General features: G+C 29.9%; 1 protein-coding gene and 1 pseudogene across 2 annotated transcripts; both read right to left on the reverse strand.

The window, feature by feature from the left end:
• Positions 1–712: 712 nt before the first annotated feature.
• Positions 713–4,474, reverse strand: LOC111276331 (rust resistance kinase Lr10 pseudogene; annotated as a pseudogene). The gene is made up of 4 exons (XR_016333815.1): positions 4,125–4,474; positions 3,203–3,298; positions 3,065–3,094; positions 713–2,116 (listed from the first exon to the last, which is right to left on the reverse strand). The product of XR_016333815.1 is annotated as a rust resistance kinase Lr10 pseudogene (transcript).
• A 13,133-nt stretch (positions 4,475–17,607) lies between these two features.
• On the reverse strand, positions 17,608–22,313 carry LOC149511629 (rust resistance kinase Lr10-like). The gene is made up of 4 exons (XM_089754724.1): positions 21,551–22,313; positions 19,923–20,026; positions 19,786–19,815; positions 17,608–18,840 (listed from the first exon to the last, which is right to left on the reverse strand). The coding sequence occupies exons 1-4, from the start codon at positions 22,264–22,266 to the stop codon at positions 17,705–17,707; spliced, it is 1,986 nt and encodes a 661-aa protein (XP_089610850.1). The 5' UTR covers positions 22,267–22,313; the 3' UTR covers positions 17,608–17,704.
• Positions 22,314–24,010: the final 1,697 nt, after the last annotated feature.

The following is a 24,010-nucleotide window of genomic DNA, read 5'->3' on the forward strand; positions in this document are numbered from 1 at the left end:
TTTAATTTCATAAACTCACTAGAGGACAGTAAAAAATTGGACAGAGTTCATTTCAAGCTTAGTGGACCAAAAAACTATTGACTTGTCAATTTGCCATTTCAAGCTCTTGGCTAAGATTTTCACAGCTATTTTTTTTTCTTTTTATATGAATAATAATTAGGAGACAGGACCCCGTCAAGCAAGGCACAATCCTCCCAGTGTACACGTTGCGCTAGACGCGACTCAAGGTCGTATTCGTATACGATTTTTTCACCCATCACGTACTTGATTTAAAAATCGTAACCAAGTTTTTTAAATTTGTTTTTGAATTAAAAAGTACTCAAACTTTTTTAAATATTGAATTTAACCATAAATTGCATTAATTATCATTGCTAATACAATTTGCGGGCGTGCAATCCTGGTCTGTTCTCCCTTTCTCCCATTAAAAAACACTAATCATTCCCTCTCTCCAGATTTGAAGCTGAAAATTCAATGGTCATTTTACTAGAGATGAAGATTGATGATTGACTTCCCGTAAAAAAGGAAAAGAAAAAAAAAAAAGAGAAAGAATGACAATTGAACAACTTCTAGCGCTCGATCCAGGGGTGGTATGTTCTAACTTACCAAATTTTATTTCATCATGCATCTTGATTACTAAAAACACATGATTCTTAGAAATTTCATATCACTCTCTAATACAGACACTACAAGATGCACATGTGAAGCTAGGATTCTCGATATAGATGTTTTGAATGGTTGGTTCTATAACTTCTGCAAACAGTGCAACAGAACGCTCATATCATGTTATAGCAAATTCTGGTGTTCAGACCACCATGAAAAAGTACCCTCACTTAGGTATATCCCTCACCATATATTGTTTCTCACAAGTATATTACATAAAAAATTATACTGTAAATTGCTATATAAATGGCTTCAGTAGCAAGCTAGGCATAAAATTATAAAACTTTATAGAGGACAAAATGAAATGCACCATCGCTAGTTTACACTATATTTAAGCTAATTTCATTCGTAGCATCAAGTGATGTATTTGGCTCATCAATTGGATTGTCGCCACCATGATCCTTAGTTGATGCATCAAAAGGAAACTCAAAAGGTCTTGGAGGCATTTCAAGCAATTCAGTATCAGTTTCAAGCATCTCCAATACTTTTGACATTGAAGGAAGATTAGGAGAATTCATTTGTATACACCAAAAAGCTACTATTAACATCTTCCTCAAAATTGTCTTCTCACTATCCGTAACATCTCCCAATTCTATTTCCTTTCCTTGCTCAAATCGATCATATATCCATGATGGGAAGTAAATCTGACTTGATTGTTCAGCAAATGCATTCAAATTTTTCCTTCTTCCCACAATTTCCATTAATAGCATCCCGAAACTATAAACATCAGCCTTATATGAGATGCCTCCAATGTTTTTGTAGACCAATTTAGGAGCAATATATCCCAGTGTACCTCGTGCTGCAGTAAGAGAAACAATACTATCATCTACTGAATACAATTTTGCCAGACCAAAATCTGAAACTTTTGGGTTGAAATTCTCATCTAGAAGAATATTATGAGGCTTGATATCAAAATGTAAAATTTGCATGTCACACCCTCGATGTAAATAGTCAATTCCTCGAGCAACTCCAAGCACAATATCAAGCATTTTCTGCCAGCTTAAACTGATCTTATTTTCTCCGGAAAATATGATTTTATCTAAGGAACCATTTGGCATGAAATCATATACAAGAGCTTGCTTTGACCCCTCAACACAAAACCCAATAAGTTTCACAATGTTGACATGATGAATCCTCCCAATTGTTGGAACTTCATTAATGAAATCTTGCCCATTAGCTTTTGATTTGCCCAACAACTTTACTGCCACAAGATGGTTGCTACGAAGTTTTCCTTTAAACACTGAACCATAACCCCCTTCTCCTAATTTATCTTTGAAACCACAAGTTAGTCTTTTTATTTCATAGTAAGAATACCTAATAGGTATAAAGTTATTTTGACTTTGAAGGAACTCTTCAATTGTATCATCTGCGGATAAGTGTCTTCTTCATAATTTGTATGTAACAACAGCAATCAAGATAGATATCCCCAGCAACATTCTTGGTAAGGCAATTCCTCCTTTTCAAGAAAAAAATGTAAACAAATTAGTACTTTTCAATGAAAGGCATTAGTGTCCAAGCAAATAAAAACATAGGAACCTTAATTTTAACAGTAATCTTGAAGCACAAACACAAAATTGTAGTCATACTGAATAAACTTAAACATGGAGGGAAAATGAACAAATCAGAAAATATTGAAATGAGCATCCAAAACATAACCTTCAAACTACACAATTGAGACTAATTTACCATAAAAGAAACACCAAAAGATGCAAACAAACCCAAAAGGAATTGATAAAGTCTAGTGTTGACATCCACTATTTAACCATAATAGGATTTATGATCATCACTTGCAGTCGACTCAACAATTCTGGAAGATGCTATATATCTATTCCGTTCTCTAATGTCACCAAATCTCTAACAGGACTGCTAACATTCTTCAAACTATAACTTATTTAGACAAAAAAAACTAGGTAATCATCTTCTAGGGGTCCAAGTTTTGATGGGTAGACATCAGAGAAAACAATATTAGAAGTTGAGGCAGGTTCTTCAAACTTTTTCTTTGAAATGTTGTCAACACTGTAACACCCAGGATTTGAGTTAAACTGTTCCTTAACACTGTCTTTTAACAAACTCTCACCCATTGAACTATTGACAACTAAATTCATAGTTGTACTATATTTTGTAGAAGTTTTTTAAAAAAGATTGTTAATATTTTTTTTCTTCCCATACAGTTTCAACCACATTAAATGTGATAATTAAACCAATGAGCATCAACATATATTTTGGGTACTATGAGAATTTTAAAAAAGTGAGACTCATTGTGAGAATGATCTTAAGAGAATTGGAAAAAGCATTAAAATTAAATCTAAACTTGTACGATCTAAAAAGCTTGTTTAATTCTTTTTTGTTAAACTTGAGGACTTTGATTTATAAATGCAAATATAAAGCTAAAACTTAAATATACCTGTTATTTCAAGACACAAAATATATGTACCTGCAACAAAATACCAAGACAAAAAAAAAATAATTATTTCAACAAAAAAACTAAAATATATAGCAAATCCAAGAACAACATTAATAATGAATTCTTAGGGAAGCATACGATTTGGTCGATCACCATCATTGTAGAATACATGGGGACCCTTAAAAAGGAAAGGCACAGAGCTGTCCACATAGGTTTTCAAGGCATATCCTAAATCTGACAATTTGAATTATTCAGTACATCAAATTAAAATTAATAATGATGATATAAAAAAATATTGATAATTTGAAGCAGATAAAGAAATGTAAAAAACAAAAAAATAAACAGATAAAACATTATATTTTGTAGTATCTTATTCTTACCTGTAGTGAAAGATACTAAAGATGAATTTGTCATTGTATAGTTGACTATTAGAATACAGTATGGAAATGAATTCAAACTTCTCTATTTAAACATCAATTTGATTTTAATTTTAGATTTCCAAATCACAATTTTCAAAAAACGCTAGCATAACCAAGGAGCTAATTTTTATTAGAGAAAATTGCACTTACGTAATGAAATAGAAATAAATTAATGGTCAGTATGATTTTTTGAAAATTAATTAATGTTTGATTTAATGATTTTTTTAATGTCATCATAAAAATGTTAATTACGACCATTTGTAACAAAAAGAACCCATCGAGTACCAAAAATACCCTTAGTTTTTGTTTATTTTTTCTCTTCCTTTTATCTTTTTTTTTTTTTCAAACCCCACTTTGTTGGTGCCAGTTGGCCCTTGACCGATGAGCAAGAGGGTGGAAAGAGAAGAAAAAGACTTTTTTATCTTGTCAGTAAAATACCTCATTACATTTAAAATATATAAACTGCATATTCATTGCATCAAATAATATTTATTTTAGAAAATCAGTGATAATTTGTTATGTTGGAATATCCTAATAAACCTAACTGTAATTTTCTTAATTTAATTATTAAGCTTAATTCCTATCAAGAACAGTTATCAATCTTTTCTAAAATAGAACTAAAATGCACAAAAAAATCTTACATTTCTCGGAATAAAGCACTGTTGTCGCACCATGTGCAGTTGTAGTAATCCCATGTCAGTTGATGGCCCAGTAATAGCTGTTGGTAAATATCCGAAGTAGACAGACCTGTAATATTCTCAAGCATGGTTGGAACCTGGGCTATGACCATGCAAGATTGATTGAAATCGGACGGCCGGGTGTTTCCATCTAAAAAATAAAAGTAGGAAGGTGGATGGGAAGAGCTATTATTGGGGCAACGAGAGGCATTGACGTACAGAGAAGATTTCAATGTTGTTGTTCAGTTGAAATCTATGATACTTTAATAGAGGATAGTTGCTCTTCAAGTTAATGAAATCTTCTCTTTCTTTCAAAAAAAAATAAAAAATAAAAAAATTTTAATTAAATAATTTTAATATTTATCTTTAAAGATTTTAAATTTTTTAAATTTGTGAATCAATGAAATGATCCTATGTAATGCATTAATATAATAGATTTATATACTATCCGATAATGCATAGTATAGAAATCTTAAAAAAAGATATAATAATATAAAAATTTGTAGAAGGGGGGGTAAGAATTTAAGAAGTATAATGAATATTGGAAGATGCAAGTAAGGAATCAAGTTGTAAAAGACAAGGAAATTAAGCACTGAAACAGTTTGTGTGGTGTAACTGAAAGCACGTCATACTTCGAGAAATCAAATTCAATTGTGGAGAACAATTTAAAAAATTAGTCAAGGTCTTGGATAAGATTTTCTTATCTATTTCTCTTTATTTTATTTTGCGAAGATGGATAATTAAGAAGTTGTTAAGGCCCCGTCGAAGACGGCATCCACATCACCAGGCCAGCGTACGCGTATAAGACTTTTTTGTTATATCACATGGTCTACGGTCAAAGTCGTGCGGTTATCTTCTTCGCAATCCAGTTGAAGCCCCGGGTAACCACACTCTGAAGGTTGGGTTGCTGATTGAAAAGGGAAACTAATGTTGAGATTTCCAGATAGAGAAGAGCCACAGTCTTTGTTTTGTTGAACATACAAAGTATTGGGTAGTAGTCCAGTGATAAACGTACACTTGTGGGTAGATCTATTAATTGGTTTTATTGAGTTTATATTCTGTTAAATATGTGGAAAATAAAAAATTATTATTTAAAATTTATACTGATATATTGAACATAAAAATATTTTTTTTATTTTCATTAAATTTTTTGTTAAAATAAATATTTTTTATTTTTATTAAAATTTTAAATTATATATTTTTATATTAGTTTTATGTCATATTTAATTATGATCGGATTTCGTTTCTTCGACTGATGTATTATTGGTGGCAGTGAATGAAAGCAAGTCATACATTGATACAACCAATTAAGTTGCTCTTAAGTGGAACACTTTAGCTACGAGTCAGTCAAGCACCTTATTCGATAAGACCTCTTTGCCATTTCAATTGACAAATCAGAGAACAATTGTATGTTCAAAATCAAAGTCGTTGCAAAACTTTGTTTTTTTACGAAAATAATTTTTGAAAAATAATTTTTGTATTTTTATATTTATTTGTTAGAAAATTAATCGGTTAACAAAAAATAATTTATTAATTAATTTAAAATAAAACTATTTTTTATATTGTTTTCCTCTAAAGAGAAAGATAATTTTTTTTAAAAAAAAATATTTATAGGTAAGATTACTCGTCAAATTTATGAGCACTGTACTACTCATGTTGGGCCTTGGATAAATTTTTTTTAAGTTTAAATTTAATTTAATACAACTACAAATATTATTATAAATAATTTTAATATTTTAAAATATTAATATAAATAATAAATAATTTTATTTTAAGTGTTTGTTTATATTAATATAATATTTAAGTATTAAATATTATTAAAATATAATTATTTTTTAATATTAATAATTTTAATAATCAATTATTTCAATATATTTTAATAATAAATAATTTTTAATATTTTAATAGTTAAATTAATATTATTTTTAAAAAATAAAAATTTCAAAAAATAGGTAAACACCAAAAAAATATTTTTATTAATACATCCAAATAACAAAAAAAGAAAAAACTAAAATATAAATATTTTTAAAAATTAATTTTCATGAAATAAAAGGAATCTAATCTCCAGGCTCTCCTTTCAATTCCCTTTTAAGTATCTAATGTTGTTACCAAAGCAAATCATCTTAAACTTTGTAGTTTTTTTTTATGGAAAACCGCAGCTTTTTGAAAAGGGTGAAACTACCATGCACATCATCTAACACGGTGGAGCCAGCTATGACTGTGATTTAGACGAAAGTATTTTTGTCTTATAAATTTATATCATGATTTATATAAAAATTACATATAATAATTATATTAACATGTAAAATATAATATATTTTTTATTTTTATTAAATTTATATAATTTTAATTAAAATTTTAAATCATATCATATCATATTTTTTAAAACAATTTTTTATTATATAATCTTATTTTATTTTAAATTATCAAATTTATTGCGACCCAAGCTAGACTGAAAATACATTACGCATTACCATACTCACCTAATTTAAGCTCAATAGCCATCAAATACATTTTTGACGTGGATTGCCCAATATATAATTTTTTACACGTAATCTCTTTTATTTCATAAACCTTTCATTTTTTTTATGATAAAATTTGAACCTAAAAATTTCAAATCCAATTTTTAATACCAGCTCTATTTTTTTTTTTTAAATAAAACTGCCCCAACAATACTTAATTTAATAATAACCCTGTTAATTAACATTTTTAGTAAGTAAAAAATTATTCAAACAAGCCAAACATTTCCAATTTTCAATACGTCATTTATTACCCTTTTGGTTCTTATGCATAGCTCGTTTTAATTTTTAAATTTTTTATCTCATTTTTTTACATTTTTTTAAAATTCAAAACATTGTTTTTTTTTTTTTTTACATCTAAAATTTTTAATCTTTTATATTTAAAAATTTTTTGTTATGATTTTTTATTTTTTGGACATTAAAAAGTTTAAAAATTAATACTAAAATTCATTAAAATCAAAGTTTTTTTTTTTTAATTTTGTAGAAATCAATAACACGTAAACAATTTGAGATGAAGGGACTACTTAATATTAGCTTTAACTCATGAGATGCACAAATGATAATTATTTATATTATTTATTTACAATACAGATATTTATTTAAATTTTAAAAATTAAAATTATGAATTTTATAAAAAAGTGAAATTTTAACTTTCAATTTAAATGTCTTTAATTAATATGCGTTGTATTGCTTAATATAAGAAACTGTAATTTTTATGCATCTAGTAATAAAAATTGTAATAAGTGTTGTACTGTAATCGATCTGAGTACGAGTGTTGATCAAATTTTTAAAATTTATAGATTCGAAAAGATTTAAGTGTATAATATTTTTTTTGTTTAAGTGAATTAAGTACATAAAAGTTAAAGATTACATATAGATTAAGAATTAAAAAATAATTATTACTTATAAATAAATAATTTGTTTCAATTATTTATTGAGTTAAACTATTCCAAGACACACCACGATGATAATAAGTTTGTAAACATATTAAAATAATAGATCATTTACATTAATTTTTAATTTTTTATATAAGATTTAAAAATAAATTTAGATGATATATTGTTGGTCATTTTTTTAAATGTGTTGAGTAAATAAAAGCTGAAAGTACAGATGAATAATTAGGAAGTGGTTAAGACCTATTATAACGTATAAATCCATGGATCTATTAGTAAATATGAATTAGAAGGAGTCACCACCGATTTTTTTTGTCTATGTGTGATTGGTCACCTGATACATATTCTGATCCACGAAATCAGATGTTAAGTTCGAGAGTCGGTTACCCATGAAGAAGATCATAGCACTCCCACAACGCCCATCTAAAGGATGATACCAATTAGATTTTGAATTATCCAAGCCTTAATCATTTTATGATTTATCAAATAATTTAATATTGAAAATGTATCTTAAAATTGTCTCAATAGTTTGGTAGCAATTTAAGATAATTTTCTCGCATCATGAGTATTCAAAAAAACTAGCGTTCCATTCTAAAGAGGCTCCGTCGTCGGATTTATTAATATATTTTTATTCAAAAAAATTAATAAAAATCTTTTAATAGTTTGATAAGACCTAAAAATAATCCTCCAATAGTTTAGAGGATAAAAAATTTTTTTTTTTATTTTTTTATTTTTTTGAAAAAAACGATTTATGAAATTTTTTAATAGTTTGGTGGATTCCACTTTAAAGATTTAACCCATGAAAATTCTCCAATAGTTTGGTGGAATTCATAAATTTATTTTGTAAGGATTTTTATTTGAAAAAGATTATTGAAAGGATTTTTTTATATAAATATTTTTTGAAAACTTTATTTGAAAAAAGATTTTTATTTGAAAAGATTTATATATATATAATCATTTTTCTTTTTTTTTAAAAAAAAATTCATTTACTTTCAGAAATAAAATGGCAGAAATATAATTTCTTAAAAATAAAACTAGAAAAAAATTAAAAAATGAGTTAAAAATAAAATAAAATTAAAAAATAAAAATAAAATAGAAAAAAAAAACTTGTGATCAGGTCGGGTCGGTACCAAGATCAATGCACGAATCGTCGTTGAGTCACTCACGGGTCAAGGCTTTGCAAAACATTGTCATTCAGTAGCAGTATAAAAGCTAAAGCTTCAGCGTTTTCCTCATAATCACCCGAGCCACTCTCTCCTAGCTTTAGGATCTTTTCCTCTCTATTTAAAAAACCTGTTTGAAAATTCAAACGAAATCTGAAAACTTTGTCGGATTTTGAAAATTTTATCAGAATCTGAAAATTTTTGTCAGATTCTGGGAATCTCGTCAAAATCTCATCGGAAACTTCAAATCCTTTCTAGAAAAATCACTAGAAAATTCAAACCTTCATCGAAAAATTCATTCCAACCTAGAAAAATCCAAAATTTTCTAGAAAAAATCAAAATTCTTCAAAATTTTCCAAATTTCTCCCAAAATTGCCTTGATTGCTCCCAGAATTATCCAGAATCCTAAGTCTAACCCCAGAAACCTAAAATCAAACCTAAAAACTTTAGATTGAACCCAAAATCTCGAGACCAAACTTCTAGAATAATCCCACTGCCCAAAATTTTTCAAACCTTTCTCTCTAATAATTTTTCTGTGTGTTTGTCCTCTGTAGAGCTTGCTCGAATTATAGGTAGCCTAAAATCCAATTTTTAGAAACGGATAGAATCAATCCTAGGCTTGAATCCTGGGATTAAGTTCTGTCTAACATGATTTTAAGGTTGAATTCTTGTTAACATCCAGAACCTGAATTAAAGGCTTTGTAATTTGTATCATAAACCTTTTTTTACCATAATCAACTGATTCGATTTAAGTTTCCAAAATTCATCCTCACAGATTGAACAAGAAAGAAAAACAGAATAAATAATAATAATAATATAATGTACTATGTATTATATTATACTACCATCATATACATTATAACAACATACTACACTATAGTAATAAAAATGATAAAGATAAAAAAAATCAACCTCGATTGACCCTGGACACAAATGGGTGTCTACAGTTGCCATTTTTGCACATTATTGTTAAATAGAGATTATGTAAAGACCTAGACACCCACTTTGTTTCAAACCAAGAGTCAAATCATTTAGTAAAATTGATCGGGATCGAACCACGAGTCTGAAGATGAAGCGACCAAGACTAAGTTGACGTTGAGAATAAATAACTGGGACGAAACCACAAGTCATAAGAAATGATCTAGACTGAGCCAAGATCAAGTGACCGAGATGAAATCACGAGTTAAAAATGAAGCAACCAGGATTGAGTTGAGGTAAAAAATAAATAACAGGGATGAAATCATGAGTTATAAGAAATGATCTAGACTAAGCCAAGATCAAGTGACCAGGATGAAACCACTTGTCAAAAATAAAGCGACCAAGACCTAGTCAAAGTCAAAAATAAATGACCAAGATAAAACCACAAGTCATAAGAAATGATCTAGATTGAGACAAGATCAGTGACCAGGATGAAACCATATGTCAAAAATGAAGTGACCAAGACCAAGTTGAGATAAAAAATAATGATTGAGATAAAATCACGAGTTAAAAAAAATGATCTAGACTAAACCAAGATCAGGTGATCGGGATAAAACCACATGTCAAAAATTAAGTGACCAGGATCGATTCAAGGTTAAAAATAATGACTGAGATAAAATCACGAGTCATAAAAAATGATCTGGACTGAGCCAAGATTAGGTAATTAGGACGAAACCACATGTCAAAAATGAAATGACCAGAACAAAGTCGAGGTCGAAACTAAATGACCAGAATGAAACCACGAGTCATAAGAAATGATATGGATTGAGCCAAGATAAGGTGACAAAAACAAAATCACGTGTCAAAAATGAAGTGACCAAGATCGAATCGAGGTAAAAAATGTTTGAGAAGAAACCACAAGTCATAAAAAATAATCTAGACTAAGCCATAATCAAGTGATTGGGATGAAACCACGTGTCAAAAATGAAGTGATTAGGATCAAGTCAAGGTCAAAAATAAATGATCGAGATAAAACTACGAGTCATAAGAAATGATCTAAACTGAGCTAAGATCATGTAAGTGAATAATGTAAGTGCATGCCCTATCTAAGATGTAAATGAAATATTAATTGTGGTACTAAGGCTTCTGCACTCTCATTTTTATGCATGTTTGGCAAAGAAACTATCCTTTATTAGCTTGAACATTTATTTTTATCCCAAGGAAAACTATAGAAGCCACTTTTCTCTTACTTGGAAGAATTCATCTTTGGTCATTGTCTCTTTTAATCCTTCAAAGTAACACACAACTTCTTATGACTTTATTCAATTATTAATCATTATCCTAATTTTAAAGTGCGAGATGCAAGTTATTCACTTATTCTATTCATAGCAAAGTATAAAGAGAAGAGACAAATATAATGGCAATGCATAGAACTAAGAGAGAACAATAAGACAGCTTTCATTTATTCAGATAAGCAATAAATTACAAATGATGGTATGAAAACAAAAAGAGAGTGTATAGGGACGGCTATTTAGGGTAGCAATGTCCCAAGATAAATGATCAGATAATCATGACAACAAATCTTGAGTTTATTCAAAAACTCAACTAAAATATGATGCATTGACACCTCAGAGCTCTTTAAAATTCACTATCTTTGGTATGCCTTTGAAGTGATGCCATGTTTTATTCATCCAAATTTACCTTCGTTCAATTCAAACCGCCCTTCTAAACATGAACTTTTTCTTTGGGGCTTAAGCTGTCTTTTCGGGTTTTCAACTTGAACTTTTTTTTTGGATCAAGCAAAGTACTTCTTCATGGCATCCAAATTAATAAGATTAAGAAGTTCATCTCTATCCATTTCTGACAAGATTAAGGCTTATCCTGAAAAAACTCTTTTTACCACATATGATTTTTTCCAATTTGAAGTCCATTTTTTTCTATCATTATGTTGACTTGAAAGAATATTTTTAATACCAACTCTCTTTCTTGGAATTGATAAGGTCTAACTTTTTTGCTATGAGTTCTCATCATTCTCTTTTGGTATAATTGATCGTGACAGAGTGCCGCTAATCTTTTTTTTTCAATGAAGTTTAATTGTTTATAGCGTTCTTGGACCCATCAGCTTCTTCTAATCCTATTTCCTTTAAGACTCTTAGGGATGGGATCTCTATTTCTATTGGCAATACAGCTTCTATCCCTTAAACCAAGAAAAAAAGAGTTCCCCTAGTAGAAGTGCGCACGAAGGTTCGATATGCATGTAGGGCAAAAGGTAATTTCCAATGTCAGTCTTTATATGTTTCAGTCATCTTCTTTAAAATCTTTGTGATGTTCTTATTTACAGCTTCCACCGCCCCATTCATTTTTGGACGATATAGAGCTGAACTGTTGTGTTTGATCTTGAACTGAACATATACTTCTTGTATCATCTTACTATTCAAATTTTTATATTGTTTGAAATAATTCTTTTTAGGAGCCTATATCTGTAGATTATTTCTCTTTTGATGAATTTGCATACCAATGATCTAGTCACAGTTGTGAAAGAGGTGGCTTCGACCTATTTAGTGAAATAATCAATCATCACAAAAATGAATCTATTTTCATTTAAGGCTTTTAGGGTAATGAGACCAATGACATCCATTCTCCACATAAAAAATGGCCAAGATGGTGCTATAACATGTAAAATGCTAGATGGAGCATGAATTTTATTAGCATAAATCTAGCATTTGTGATATTTTCGAGCATAATCAATGCAATCATTTTTCATTGTCAACCAGTAATATCCAGCTCACATAACCTGTCTTGCCATCATATACCCATTTACATGTACTCCACATGTCATTATGAACTTTTTCAATAATCTTTTTGGCCTCAAAGGCACTTATGCAACATAATAACACTTAGTCTTTGCCTCTTTTGTGCAAAATTTCTCCATCTAAAAAGAATCTCATAGCCAACCTTCTTAAGACTCTCTTATCACTTTTTCTGTTGCTTGATTTGGGTACTATTGATTTTTTAGATATCGCATAATATCATGATACCATGGGTGACCATCCTCTTTCTCTTCCAAGTTGGCATAATGCACTGTCACGTCCTTGATGTCTAGTTTGATAAGCTGAATTTTGACAATATCATCGATCTGCACCATTGCAGTCGAGATAGCCAAGGCATCTGCAATTTGATTTTCTTTATGAGGTAAGTGTTCAAACTAAATTGCCTTGAATTGTTTGCATAGCTCTAAAATGTATTTGTGATAAGAGATGAGTTTTGAATCCCTTGTTTCCCATTCACCTTTTAGTTGACAAATGACTAGAGCTGAATCCCCAAACACCTTTAACACTTCAATTTTTCTGTCCAAAGTAGCAGTAGTCCCATAACACAAGTCTCATATTCAACTATATTATTAGTGCAGTTGAAGTTTAATCTTGCTGTAACAGGATAATAGAGTTTCATTAGAAATATTAAAACTAATCCAATCCCATGCCCCATGGCATTGGCGACCCCATCGAAATATATTCTCCATACCTCTTCCTTGTCATTATCTTCTTCTAACCCTGAGATGGTCATTAATTTTTCATCTAAAAAATTTAGCTTTATAGGTTCATAATCATCAGTAGCTCTATCTGTCAAAAATTCAGCAATTATGTTTCTTTTTATTGCTTTTTAGCTCACATACACTATGTCATATTTCGAGAGCATCACTTGCCATCTTGCGATTCTTTCTAATAGTGATGGTTTCTTGAAGATGTATTTAATGGGATCTAGTTTAGCTATGAGCCAAATTGTATGGTAAAGCATATATTACTTGAGTCTTTTAGTTATCCAAGCCAAAGCACAACACATTTTCTTCAGTAAAGAATACTTGGACTCATACTCTATGAATTTTTTGCTCAGGTAATAAATAGCTCTCTTTTTCTTACCGGATTCATCTTGTTGACCCAGCACACATCCCATTGATTTCTTATTTACCACTATGTATAGAATCAGTGGTTTTTCTGGAATAGGTAGTGCTAATATTAGAGGATTTGATAAGTATTGTTTAACCTTATCAAAAGCTTTTTAACATTCTTCATTTCACTTGCCAAGATTATTCTTTCAAAGGAGTTTGAAAATGGGGTCACATTTAAAAGTGAGTTGAGAAATGAACCGAGAAATATAGTTCAATTGGCCTAAAAAACCTCAAACTTCTTTTTGTGTACTTAGAGGGGATAAATTTTGAATGGCCCAAATTTTGTCCGGGTCAACTTTTATTCCTCTTTCACTTACTATAAATCTTAAAAATTTTCCTGACCTGGCTCCGAATGTACATTTGACTGGATTTAATTTGAGCTGAAACTTTCTCAACCTCACAAATAATTTTTTGAGATTGACTACATGATCTCCTTTTCAGGATTTGGTAATCGTATCATCCACGTATACTTTAATCTCTTTATGCATTATATCATAGAAGAGTGTTACCATAGCCTTTTGATAGTTTACCCCAGCATTCTTCAAACTAAAAGGCATGACCTTATAGCATAAAGTTTCTTACATAGTGATAAATGTGGTCTTTTCTATATCATCTTGAGCTATCTTTATTTGATTATAACCAAAGAATCCATCTATAAAAGAGAACACTGTATGTTGGGCCATATTGTCTACTAGTCTATCTATATGAGGCAAAGGAAAATTATCCTTTGGACTAGCTTTATTTAGATCTCGATAATCTGCACACTTTCATACTTTTTCATTCTTCTTAGGGATAGGTACTATATTAGCTACCCATTCAAGATATTTGGTCACTTGCAGAAAGCCTGTATCAAATTGTTTTTTTACTTCCTCTTTGATTTTCAACAACATCTTTGCTTCATTCTTTCCAACTTTTGTTGCATCGGCTTGCATTCTGACTTTAAAGGCAACCTATGCTCTACTATTTCAGTGCTGAGCCCAGGCATATCTTGGTAGGACCAAGCAAACATATCTACAAACTCTTGAAGCAAATCCTCTAAACACTGTCGGTCAACTACTGAGAGTGAAGTACCAATCTTGACTTCTTTTTTGTTTTCAACATTACCCAATTTGATCAATTCAATAACTTTTTGATGAAGCTTAATGGATTTATCTTTCTGCTTAATTAGCCTCATTAAATCTGGAGACAAAGTGTATTCTTTAGAGTTTTTTTTAGTATCAAATTCATCAGTATTAATTAAAATTTTAAAATTAAACCTCGGATCATTGTCATGATTACCTTCGCATTCATTTGGGAACCTAAAAGTTAATGGAATAAGAAATATTGGCAAGAAAACTTTGATGGGATAATGAATGAAATGGAAGAAATGAACAAAATGCATACTCCTACTTTTATTAAAATAATGAAAAATAAAAGGCCCAAACATAAAAGTTCATCCTAATGCTTTTGGGCATAAGCGATTAGGAGATATGATTACATTGAAGAAAAATAAAAAATAATATGTATCTAGATGACCCTCTAATTCTTCAATTCATATCTAGGTGGGTAGGGATAAACCAAAGCTTCCTCATTTTGACTTCAATCATCCACCATATCAATGGACAGCTTGGCAAAATTTTCCTCCCATTTTGGTTCTTTTTTTGTGTCTTCTTCAGCTCCCGGGTGTATGTATCCTCTGAGAATGAAAGTTTCATTTAAATAGGGAAAGATCATTGGTTTGTTCTTTGCCCTTTTACTCTTGTTTTGCATTTTCTCTGTCCCATAACTTAATCCCGATCTACAACTATAATCCTCAATCTTAGGAAAGTCTCTTATCCTTTGAAGGTTTCTGCCCAAGCCGAACCCAATACTCCAACCCTTGTTAATCATCTGATTGATTACAATCCGACTGAACTTGAGTCCTTCATCTATTGCATTAACAGGTTCAAAAGATAGGTAAGAACATTCTAATGATTTCTTTGTTGCTTCCACATATGGGGCATTTATAGGTTGGGTCACCAATAAGTCTTCCTTCTCGGCTACAATCACCAATTATCCTTCCACATTGAATTTGATCTTTTGATATAGTGAGGAAGAGACGACACCCACCTTGTGGATCCATGGCCTTCCTAGTAAACAACTATATGATGGGGAGATATCCACTTGTATATGGGTTGCTATATCTAGAACAGATACCTTTCCCGAGTGCAGATCCTGTACTAACAATTGAAACAAAGTAATTTATCACGTAAATAATTTATAACATGTAACAAGCAAGAAGAACATAACAAATTCAAATTTTAAATTATATTAAGTATTTAATTTAAAATCAATTAATGTTATATTAAGAGATTGATTTAAATATAAAATTACAAAAAAATAAAATAAAATTCAACCAATATAAAATAACACCACTGAAACATTTTGGGATGGTAAATGAAAGCAAGATCAATTGAAGTCAATTATTTGGGAACAATTTAATAACTGATTAGTCAAGCTCTTGGCTAAAATTTCCACAACTATTTTTTTCTTGTTTTATGAAGAATATTTAGGAGTAAAAGCCCCGCCAAGTATGGCACATTCCAACCCAATGCATACATCAAGCTAGAACACTTTTTGATCGGTCACATTCTTATTGAAAATTTTAACCAAGTTTTTTAAAGTTGTTTTTGAATTAAAAAGTACTCCAAAAGAGCTTTGAAATTTTAATTTTAACCTCAAATTGCATTAATAATCATCACTAACACAATTTTTGTTAGTAGGTCAATCGTATTTAACAAAAAAAATTAATAACGATTATATTCTTTTATATATAACAGTTGACTATTTAGACGTGCATGTTACAACAGTAATTATTGAAGATATCTTCAACTACATAAGATCTTAAAGCCAATTAATTTTTAATTATGAATTAATTAATATAATTTTTAATTTTTGTAATTTTCACCCTTTGAAATGAGTAAATCCATTTAAATTAGAGTAAAGGATAATCAATTCGATCATTTCAGTCAAAAATAATAATTGAATTGATGGGTCCTTTTGAAACTGAAAACAGAATGATTTAATAATCTTAAATATAAAATTAAAAATGTAATGAATTTAAGAAAAATTGAACTTAAAGAACAAGGAATAAAGAAACCTTCATTTTTTAATTTTTCATAAACTCACTAGAGGACAGTAAAAAATTGGACAGAGTTCATTTCAAGCTTAGTGGACCAAAAAACAATTGACTCGTCAATTTGCCATTTCAAGCTCTTGGCTAAGATTTTCACAACTATTTTTTTTTTCTTTTTATATAAATAATAATTAGGAGACGTTGTACCCCGTCAAGCAAGGCACAATCCTCCCAGTGTACATGTTGCGCTAGACGCGACTCAATATCGTATTCATATACGATTTTTTCACCCATCACCTACTTCATTTAAAAATCTTATCCAAGTTTTTTAAATTTGTTTTTGAATTAAAAAGTACTCCAACCTTTTTTAAATATTGAATTTAACCATAAATTGCATTAATTATCATTGCTAATACAATTTGCGGGCGTCCAATCCTGATCTGTTCTCCCTTTCTCTAATAAAAAACACTAATCATTCCCTTTCTCCAGATTTGAAGCTGAAACAATTTACTAGAGATGAAGACTGATGATCGACTTCCCGCAAAAAAGGAAAAGAGAAAAAAAAAATGAATGAATGACAACTGAACAACTTCTAGAGCTCGATCCAGCGGTAGCTCTGGTATGTTCTAACTTACCAAATTTTATTTCATCATGCATCTTGATTATTAAAAACACATGATTCTTACAAATTTCATATCACTCTCTAATACAGACACTACAAGATGCACATGTGAAGCTAGGATTCTCGATATAGATGTTTTGAATGGTTGGTTCTATAACTTCTGCAAACAGTGCAACAGAACGCTCATATCATGTTATAGCAAATTCTGGTGTTCAGACCACCATGAAAAGTACCCTCACTTGGGTATATTCCCAACCATATATTGTTTCCCACAAATATATTACAAAAGAAATTATACTGTAACTAGCTACATAAGTGGCTTCAGTAGCAAGCTAGGCATAAAATTATAAAACTTTATAGAGGACAAAATGAAATGCATGATCACTAGTTTACTCTATATTTAAGCTAATTTCATTCGTAGCATCAAGTGATGTAGTTGGCTCATCAATTGGATTATCGCCACCATGATCCTTAGTTGATGCATCAAAAGGAAACTGAAAAGGTCTTGGAGGCATTTCAAGCAATTCAGTATCAGTTCCGAGCATCTCCAATACTTTTGACATTGAAGGACGATTAGGAGGCTTCATTTGTATACACCAAAAAGCTACTACTAACATCTTCCTCAAAATTGTCTTCTCATTATCCGTAACATCTCCCAATTCTATTTCCTCTCCTTGCTCAAATCGATCATATATCCATGATGGGAAGTATATCTGACTTGATTGTTCAGCAAATGCATTCAAATTTTTCCTTCTTCCCACAATTTCCATTAATAGCATCCCGAAACTATAAACATCAGCCTTATATGAGATGCCTCCAATGTTTTTGTAGACCAATTCGGGAGCAATATATCCCAGTGTACCTCGTGCTGCAGTAAGAGAAACAATACTATCATCTACTGAATACAATTTTGCCAGACCAAAATCTGAAACTTTTGGGTTGAAATTCTCATCTAGAAGAATATTATGAGGCTTGATATCAAAATGTAAAATTTGCATGTCACATCCTCGATGTAAATAGTCAATTCCTCGAGCAACTCCAAGCACAATATCAAGCATTTTCTGCCAGCTTAAACTGATCTTATTTTCTCCGGTAAATATGATTTTATCTAAGGAACCATTTGGCATGAAATCATATACAAGAGCTTGCTTTGACCCCTCAACACAAAACCCAATAAGTTTGGCAATGTTGACATGGTGAATCCTCCCAATTGTTGCAACTTCATTAATGAAATCTTGCCCATTAGCTTTTGATTTGCCCAACATCTTTACTGCCACAAGATGGTTGCTACGAAGTTTTCCTTTAAACACTGAACCATAACCCCCTTCTCCTAATTTATCTTTGAAACCACTTGTTATTCTTTTTATTTCATAGTAAGAATACCTAATAGGTATAAAGTTATTTTGACTTTGAAGGAACTCTTCAATTGTATCATCTGCGGATAAGTGTCTTCTTCGTAATTTGTATGTAACAACCGCAATCAAGATAGATATCCCAAGCAACATTCTTGGTAAGGCAATTCCTCCTTTTCAAGAAAAAAATGTAAACATATTAGTATTTTTCAATGAAAGGCATTAGTGTCCAAGAAAATAAAAGCATGGGAACCTTAATTTTAACAGTAATCTTGAAGCACAAACACAAAATTGTAGACATATTGAATAAACTTTAACATGGAGGGAAAATGAACAAATCAGAAAATATTGAAATGAGCATCCAAAACATAACCTTCAAACTACACAATTGAAACTAAATTACGATAAAAGAAACACCAAAAGATGCAAATGAACCCAAAAAAGAATTGATAAAGTCAAGTGCTGAAATCCACTAATTCACCATAACAGGATTTATGGTCATCACTTATGGTCGACTCAACAATTTTGGAGGATGTCTATTCCACTCTCTAATATCACCAAATCTCTAACAGGACTGGTATCAAACTATAACTTATTTAGACAAAAAAAAACTAGGTAACCATCTTCTAATGGTCCAAGTTTTGATTGGTAGACATTATAGAAAAAAGAATTAGAAGTTAAGGCAGGTTCTTCAAAATTTTGCTTTGAAATGTTGTCAACACTGTAACACTCAGGATTTGAGTTAAACTGTTCCTTAACACTGTCTTTTAACAAACTCTCATCCTTTGAACTATTGACAATATTTACTAAATTCATAGTTGTGCTATGTTCTGTAAATTTTTTGAAAAAAAGATTGTTAATTTTTTTCTTCCCTTGCACTTTCAACCACATTAAATGTGGTAATTAGACCAATGAGTATCAACATACATTTTGGATACTATCAAAATTTTTAAAAAGTGAGACTCATTGTAAGAATGATCTTAAGAGAATTGGAAAAAGCATTGAAATTAAATGTAAACTTGTACGATCTAAAAGGTTTGTTTAGTTCTTTTTTGTTAAATTTGAGGACTTTGATTTATATATGCAAATGCAAATATAAAGCTAAAACTTAAATATACCTGTTATTGCAAGACACAAAATATATGTACCTGCAACAAAATACCAATACAAAAATAAAATGTAATTATTTCAATAAAGGAACAAAAATTTATAGCAAATCCAAGAAGAGATTACTAATGAATTCCAGGGAGCATACGTCTAGGAGGATCATAAGAATTGTAGGATACATGATGACCCTTAAAAAGGAAATATACAAAGCTGTCCACATAATTTCTCAATGCATATCTCAAATCTGACAATCTGAATTTTTAACACATCAAATTAAAATTAATAATAGTGATATAAAAGAAAACTGACAATTTAAAGAGGATAAAGAAATGTAAAAAACAAAAAAATCAACAGATAAAACATTATATTTTGTAGTATCTTATTCTTACGTGTAGTGAAAGATACTAAAGATGAATTTGTCATTGTATAGTTGACTATTAGAATACAGTATGGAAATGAATTCGAACTTCTCTATTTAAACATCAATTTGATTTTAATTTTATATTTCCAAATCACAATTTTCAAATAACGCTAGCATAACCAAGGAGCTAATTTTTATTAGAGAAAATTGCACTTATGTAATGAAATAGAAATAAATTAATGGTCAGTATGGTTTTTTGAAAAATAATTAATGTTTGATGTAATGGTTTTTTCTTAATGTAATCGTGAAAATGTTAATTACTACCAACTGTACAAAAAGAACCCACCCAATACCAAAAATACCCTTAATTTTTGTTTATATTTTCTCTCCTTTTTATCTTTTTTTTTTTTTTAAACCCGCCCTTGCTGGTGCCAGTTGGCCCTTGACCGATGAGCAGGAGGGTGGAAAGAGAAGAAAAAGAAAAGAAAAAGACATTGTGATCTTGACAGCAGAATGCCTCATTACATTTAAAATATAAAAATTGCATATTCATTGCATCAAATAATATTTATTTTAAAAAATCAGTGATAATTTATTATGTTGGAATATTCAAATACCCCTAACTTTAATTTTTTTAATTTAATTATTAATCTAAATTCCTATCAAGAACAGTTATCAATTTTTTCTAAAACGGAACTAAAATGCACAAAAAAATATTATTCTTACCTGTAGTGAAAGTTATTAAAGATGAATTTGTCATTGTATAGTTGACTACTAGAATATGGTATTGAAACAAATTCAAAATTTTCGATTTAAACAACAATTTGATTTTTATTTTAGTTTTTCGAATCACGAGTTTCAAATAATGTTAGCAGAACCAAGGCACTACTTTTTATTAGAGAAAATTGCACTTAGGTATTGAAATAGAAATAAATTAATGGGCTGTGTAGTTTATTGAAAAATAAGTAATGTTTGATGAAATGATTTTTTCAATGTAATCATAAAAATGTTAATCACTATCAACTACTGTAATAAAAAAAAAACCAACGGAGTATCAAAATTACCCTTAATTTTTTTTTTATACTTTTCCCTTTTATTCATTTTTTCTTTTCCAAATCCTTCCTTGTCCGTACCAGTTGGCCGTTGATCGACGAGGAAGAAAGTTGGAAGAGAGAAGAAAAGAAAAGTTCAATTTTATCTTGTCAATAAAATACCTCATTACACTCGAAATATATGAATTACATTCATTACGTCATATAATATTATTTTAAAAAGAAAACACTAATCATTTATTATATTGCAATCGTCTAATACATCTAACTGTAATTTTTTAATTTAATTATTAGTCTAAATTCCTATCAAGAACAGTTATCAATCTTTTCTAAAATAGATCTCAAATGCACAAAAAAACTTACATCTGTCGGATTAATGAATCTTCGCAACATGTGTAGAAGTTGTGGAATTCCCATTCCAGTTCATAGCCCTGTAATAGCTGTTCATAAATATCCGAAGTAGACCGACCTGTAATATTCCCAAGCATGATTGGAACGTCGGCTATGACTAAGCAAGATGGATTGAAATCGGACGGCCGGGTGTTTTCATCTAAAAAATAAAAGTAGGAAGGCGGATGGGAATAGCTATTGGAGCAACGAGAGGCATTGACGTATAGAGAAGATTTCATTGCGGTTGTGCAATTTACTAGATACATAACACTAGAAGGATAATTTAAACCAACATATAGTTCGGCTGTTGAATTTAAACTCCAATAATAAGATACATATCTAGTAATATCACGAGGAAGGGAGCAATTGTCTGTGCTCAGTCTCTCATGAACCATCATATCCATAGCTCGTATTGTTTGGTTTTCATAAGAGATCTTTTGGACGTACAATTTCTCCCCAACAAACACAAAAGTGGTGCGATTGTTGTTGTCGCATTCCAGTTCCAGGTTATGGTAACCACACTCGGGAAGCTGGCTTTTTAATCGGAAAGGGAAATTGACGGTAACGTTTCCACAGTAAGAAGAGCCACAATCTTTAGGAATTGGAAGTTTAGCGATGCAAGAATCAGGGAATGATAGGAAAAAAGAAAGGGCCATGAGCCAAAACAACGAAAGTTGTGCTTTTACCATCCTAAAGTTTTGGTGATGAAGAACCAGATTTAAGTCCAAGGAAATATATAAGCATAGAAACCGTATTTTTCCATACCGGGAAGAAACTCATGTTTTTAAAATCACTTTGGTTAAAGTGAGGGAAGACTTCAACGACTTTGGCAATACGAATTAAAGAAAGGTAAATGCATATCCAAGTTGACTCACCCGTCAAGTGCTTTAAACCATTTTAATTATTATTCAATTAAAATCAACAATATGCACGGAAAAACAATTTTATATTTGATATATTATTATTATATAAATTTTATATTCTATTATTGTATTATATATTGTCACCTAATTAATTTATAAATTTAGAAAATTAAAAATGAAAATATTCAGTAATTACTATAAAAAAATATAATCGAGTTGGATGATTTTTCAGCTGAAATCTATGATACTTTAATACAGGATAGTTGCTCTTCAAGTTAATGAAATCTTCTCTTTCTTTCAAAAAAATAAAAATAATTCTTTTTTAATTAAATAATTTTAATATTTATCTTTAAAAATTTTTTATTTTTTAAAATTTTAAATCAATGAAATGATCCTATATCATGCATTAATATAATAGATTTATATACTATCCGATAATGCATAGTATAGAAATCTTAGAAAAAGATATAATAATGTAAAAATTTGTAGAAGGGGGCGTAAGAATTTAAGAAGTATAATGAATATTGGAAGATGCTAGTAAGGAATCAAGTTGGAAAAGACAAGGAAATTAAGCACAGAAACATTTTGTGTGGTGTAACTAAAAGCACGTCGTACTTCGAGAAATCAATGTCAATTGTGGAGAACAATTTAAGCAATTAGTCAAGGTCTTGGATAAGATTTTCATATCTCTGATAAGATTTTCATATCTCTTTCTCTTTTTTATTTTATTTTGCGAAGATGAATAATTAGGAAGTCGTTAAGACCCCGTCGAAGACCGCATCGACAACCCCCGGCCAGCGTACGCGTATAAGACCTTTTTGTTATTTCTGATGGTCTATGGTCAACGTCGTGCGGTTATCTTCCTCACAATCCAGTTGAAGCCCCGGGTAACCACACTCTGAAGGTTGGGTTGCTGATTGAGAAGGGAAACTAATGTTGACATTTCCAGATAGAGAAGAGCCATAGTCTTTGTTTTGTTGAACATAAAAAGTATTGGGTAGTAGTCCAGTGATAAAAGTACACTTGTGGGTAGATCTATTAATTGGTTTTATTGAGTTTATATTCTGTTAAATATGTGGAAAATAAAAAATTATTATATCAAATTTATATTGGTATATTGAACATAAAGATATTTTTTTATTTTTATTAAATTTTTTGTTAAAATAAATATTTTTTTATTTTTATTTAAATTTTAAATTATATATTTGCATATTATTTTTATGTCATATTTAATTATGATCGGATTTCATTTCTTCGACTGATCTATTATTGGTGGCAGTAAATGAAAGCAAGTCATACCAATTAATTTGCTCTTAAGTGGAACACTTTAGCTACGAGTCAGTCAAGCACCTTCTTCGATAAGACTTCTTTGCCATTTCAATTGACAATTAGAGAACAATTGTATGTTCAAAATCAAAGTCATTGCAAAACTTTGTTTTTTACGAAATTAATTTTTGAAAAATAATTTTTATAAATTATATATATATTTGATAAAAAATTAGTTGATTAATAAAAAATAATTTATTAATTAATTTAAAATAAAACTATTTTTTAAAATTGTTTTTCTCTA

This window comes from Durio zibethinus, chromosome 25 (assembly GCF_047325235.1).
Source record: "Durio zibethinus cultivar Kanyao isolate XHJ-2024 chromosome 25, ASM4732523v1, whole genome shotgun sequence".
Taxonomy (NCBI): Eukaryota; Viridiplantae; Streptophyta; class Magnoliopsida; order Malvales; family Malvaceae; genus Durio; species Durio zibethinus.

Coding starts and splice junctions, on each gene's coding strand:
- LOC149511629 (XM_089754724.1), bottom strand. CDS start 22,266: ATGGTAAAAGCACAACTTTCGTTGTTTTGGCTCATGGCCCTTTCTTTT. Junction 20,027..21,550: donor GATTCATTAATCCGACAGAT/GTAAGTTTTTTT, acceptor TTAAAAATTCAG/ATTGTCAGATTTGAGATATG. Junction 18,841..19,785: donor TTTGTGTCTTGCAATAACAG/GTATATTTAAGT, acceptor TTTCTTGAAAAG/GAGGAATTGCCTTACCAAGA.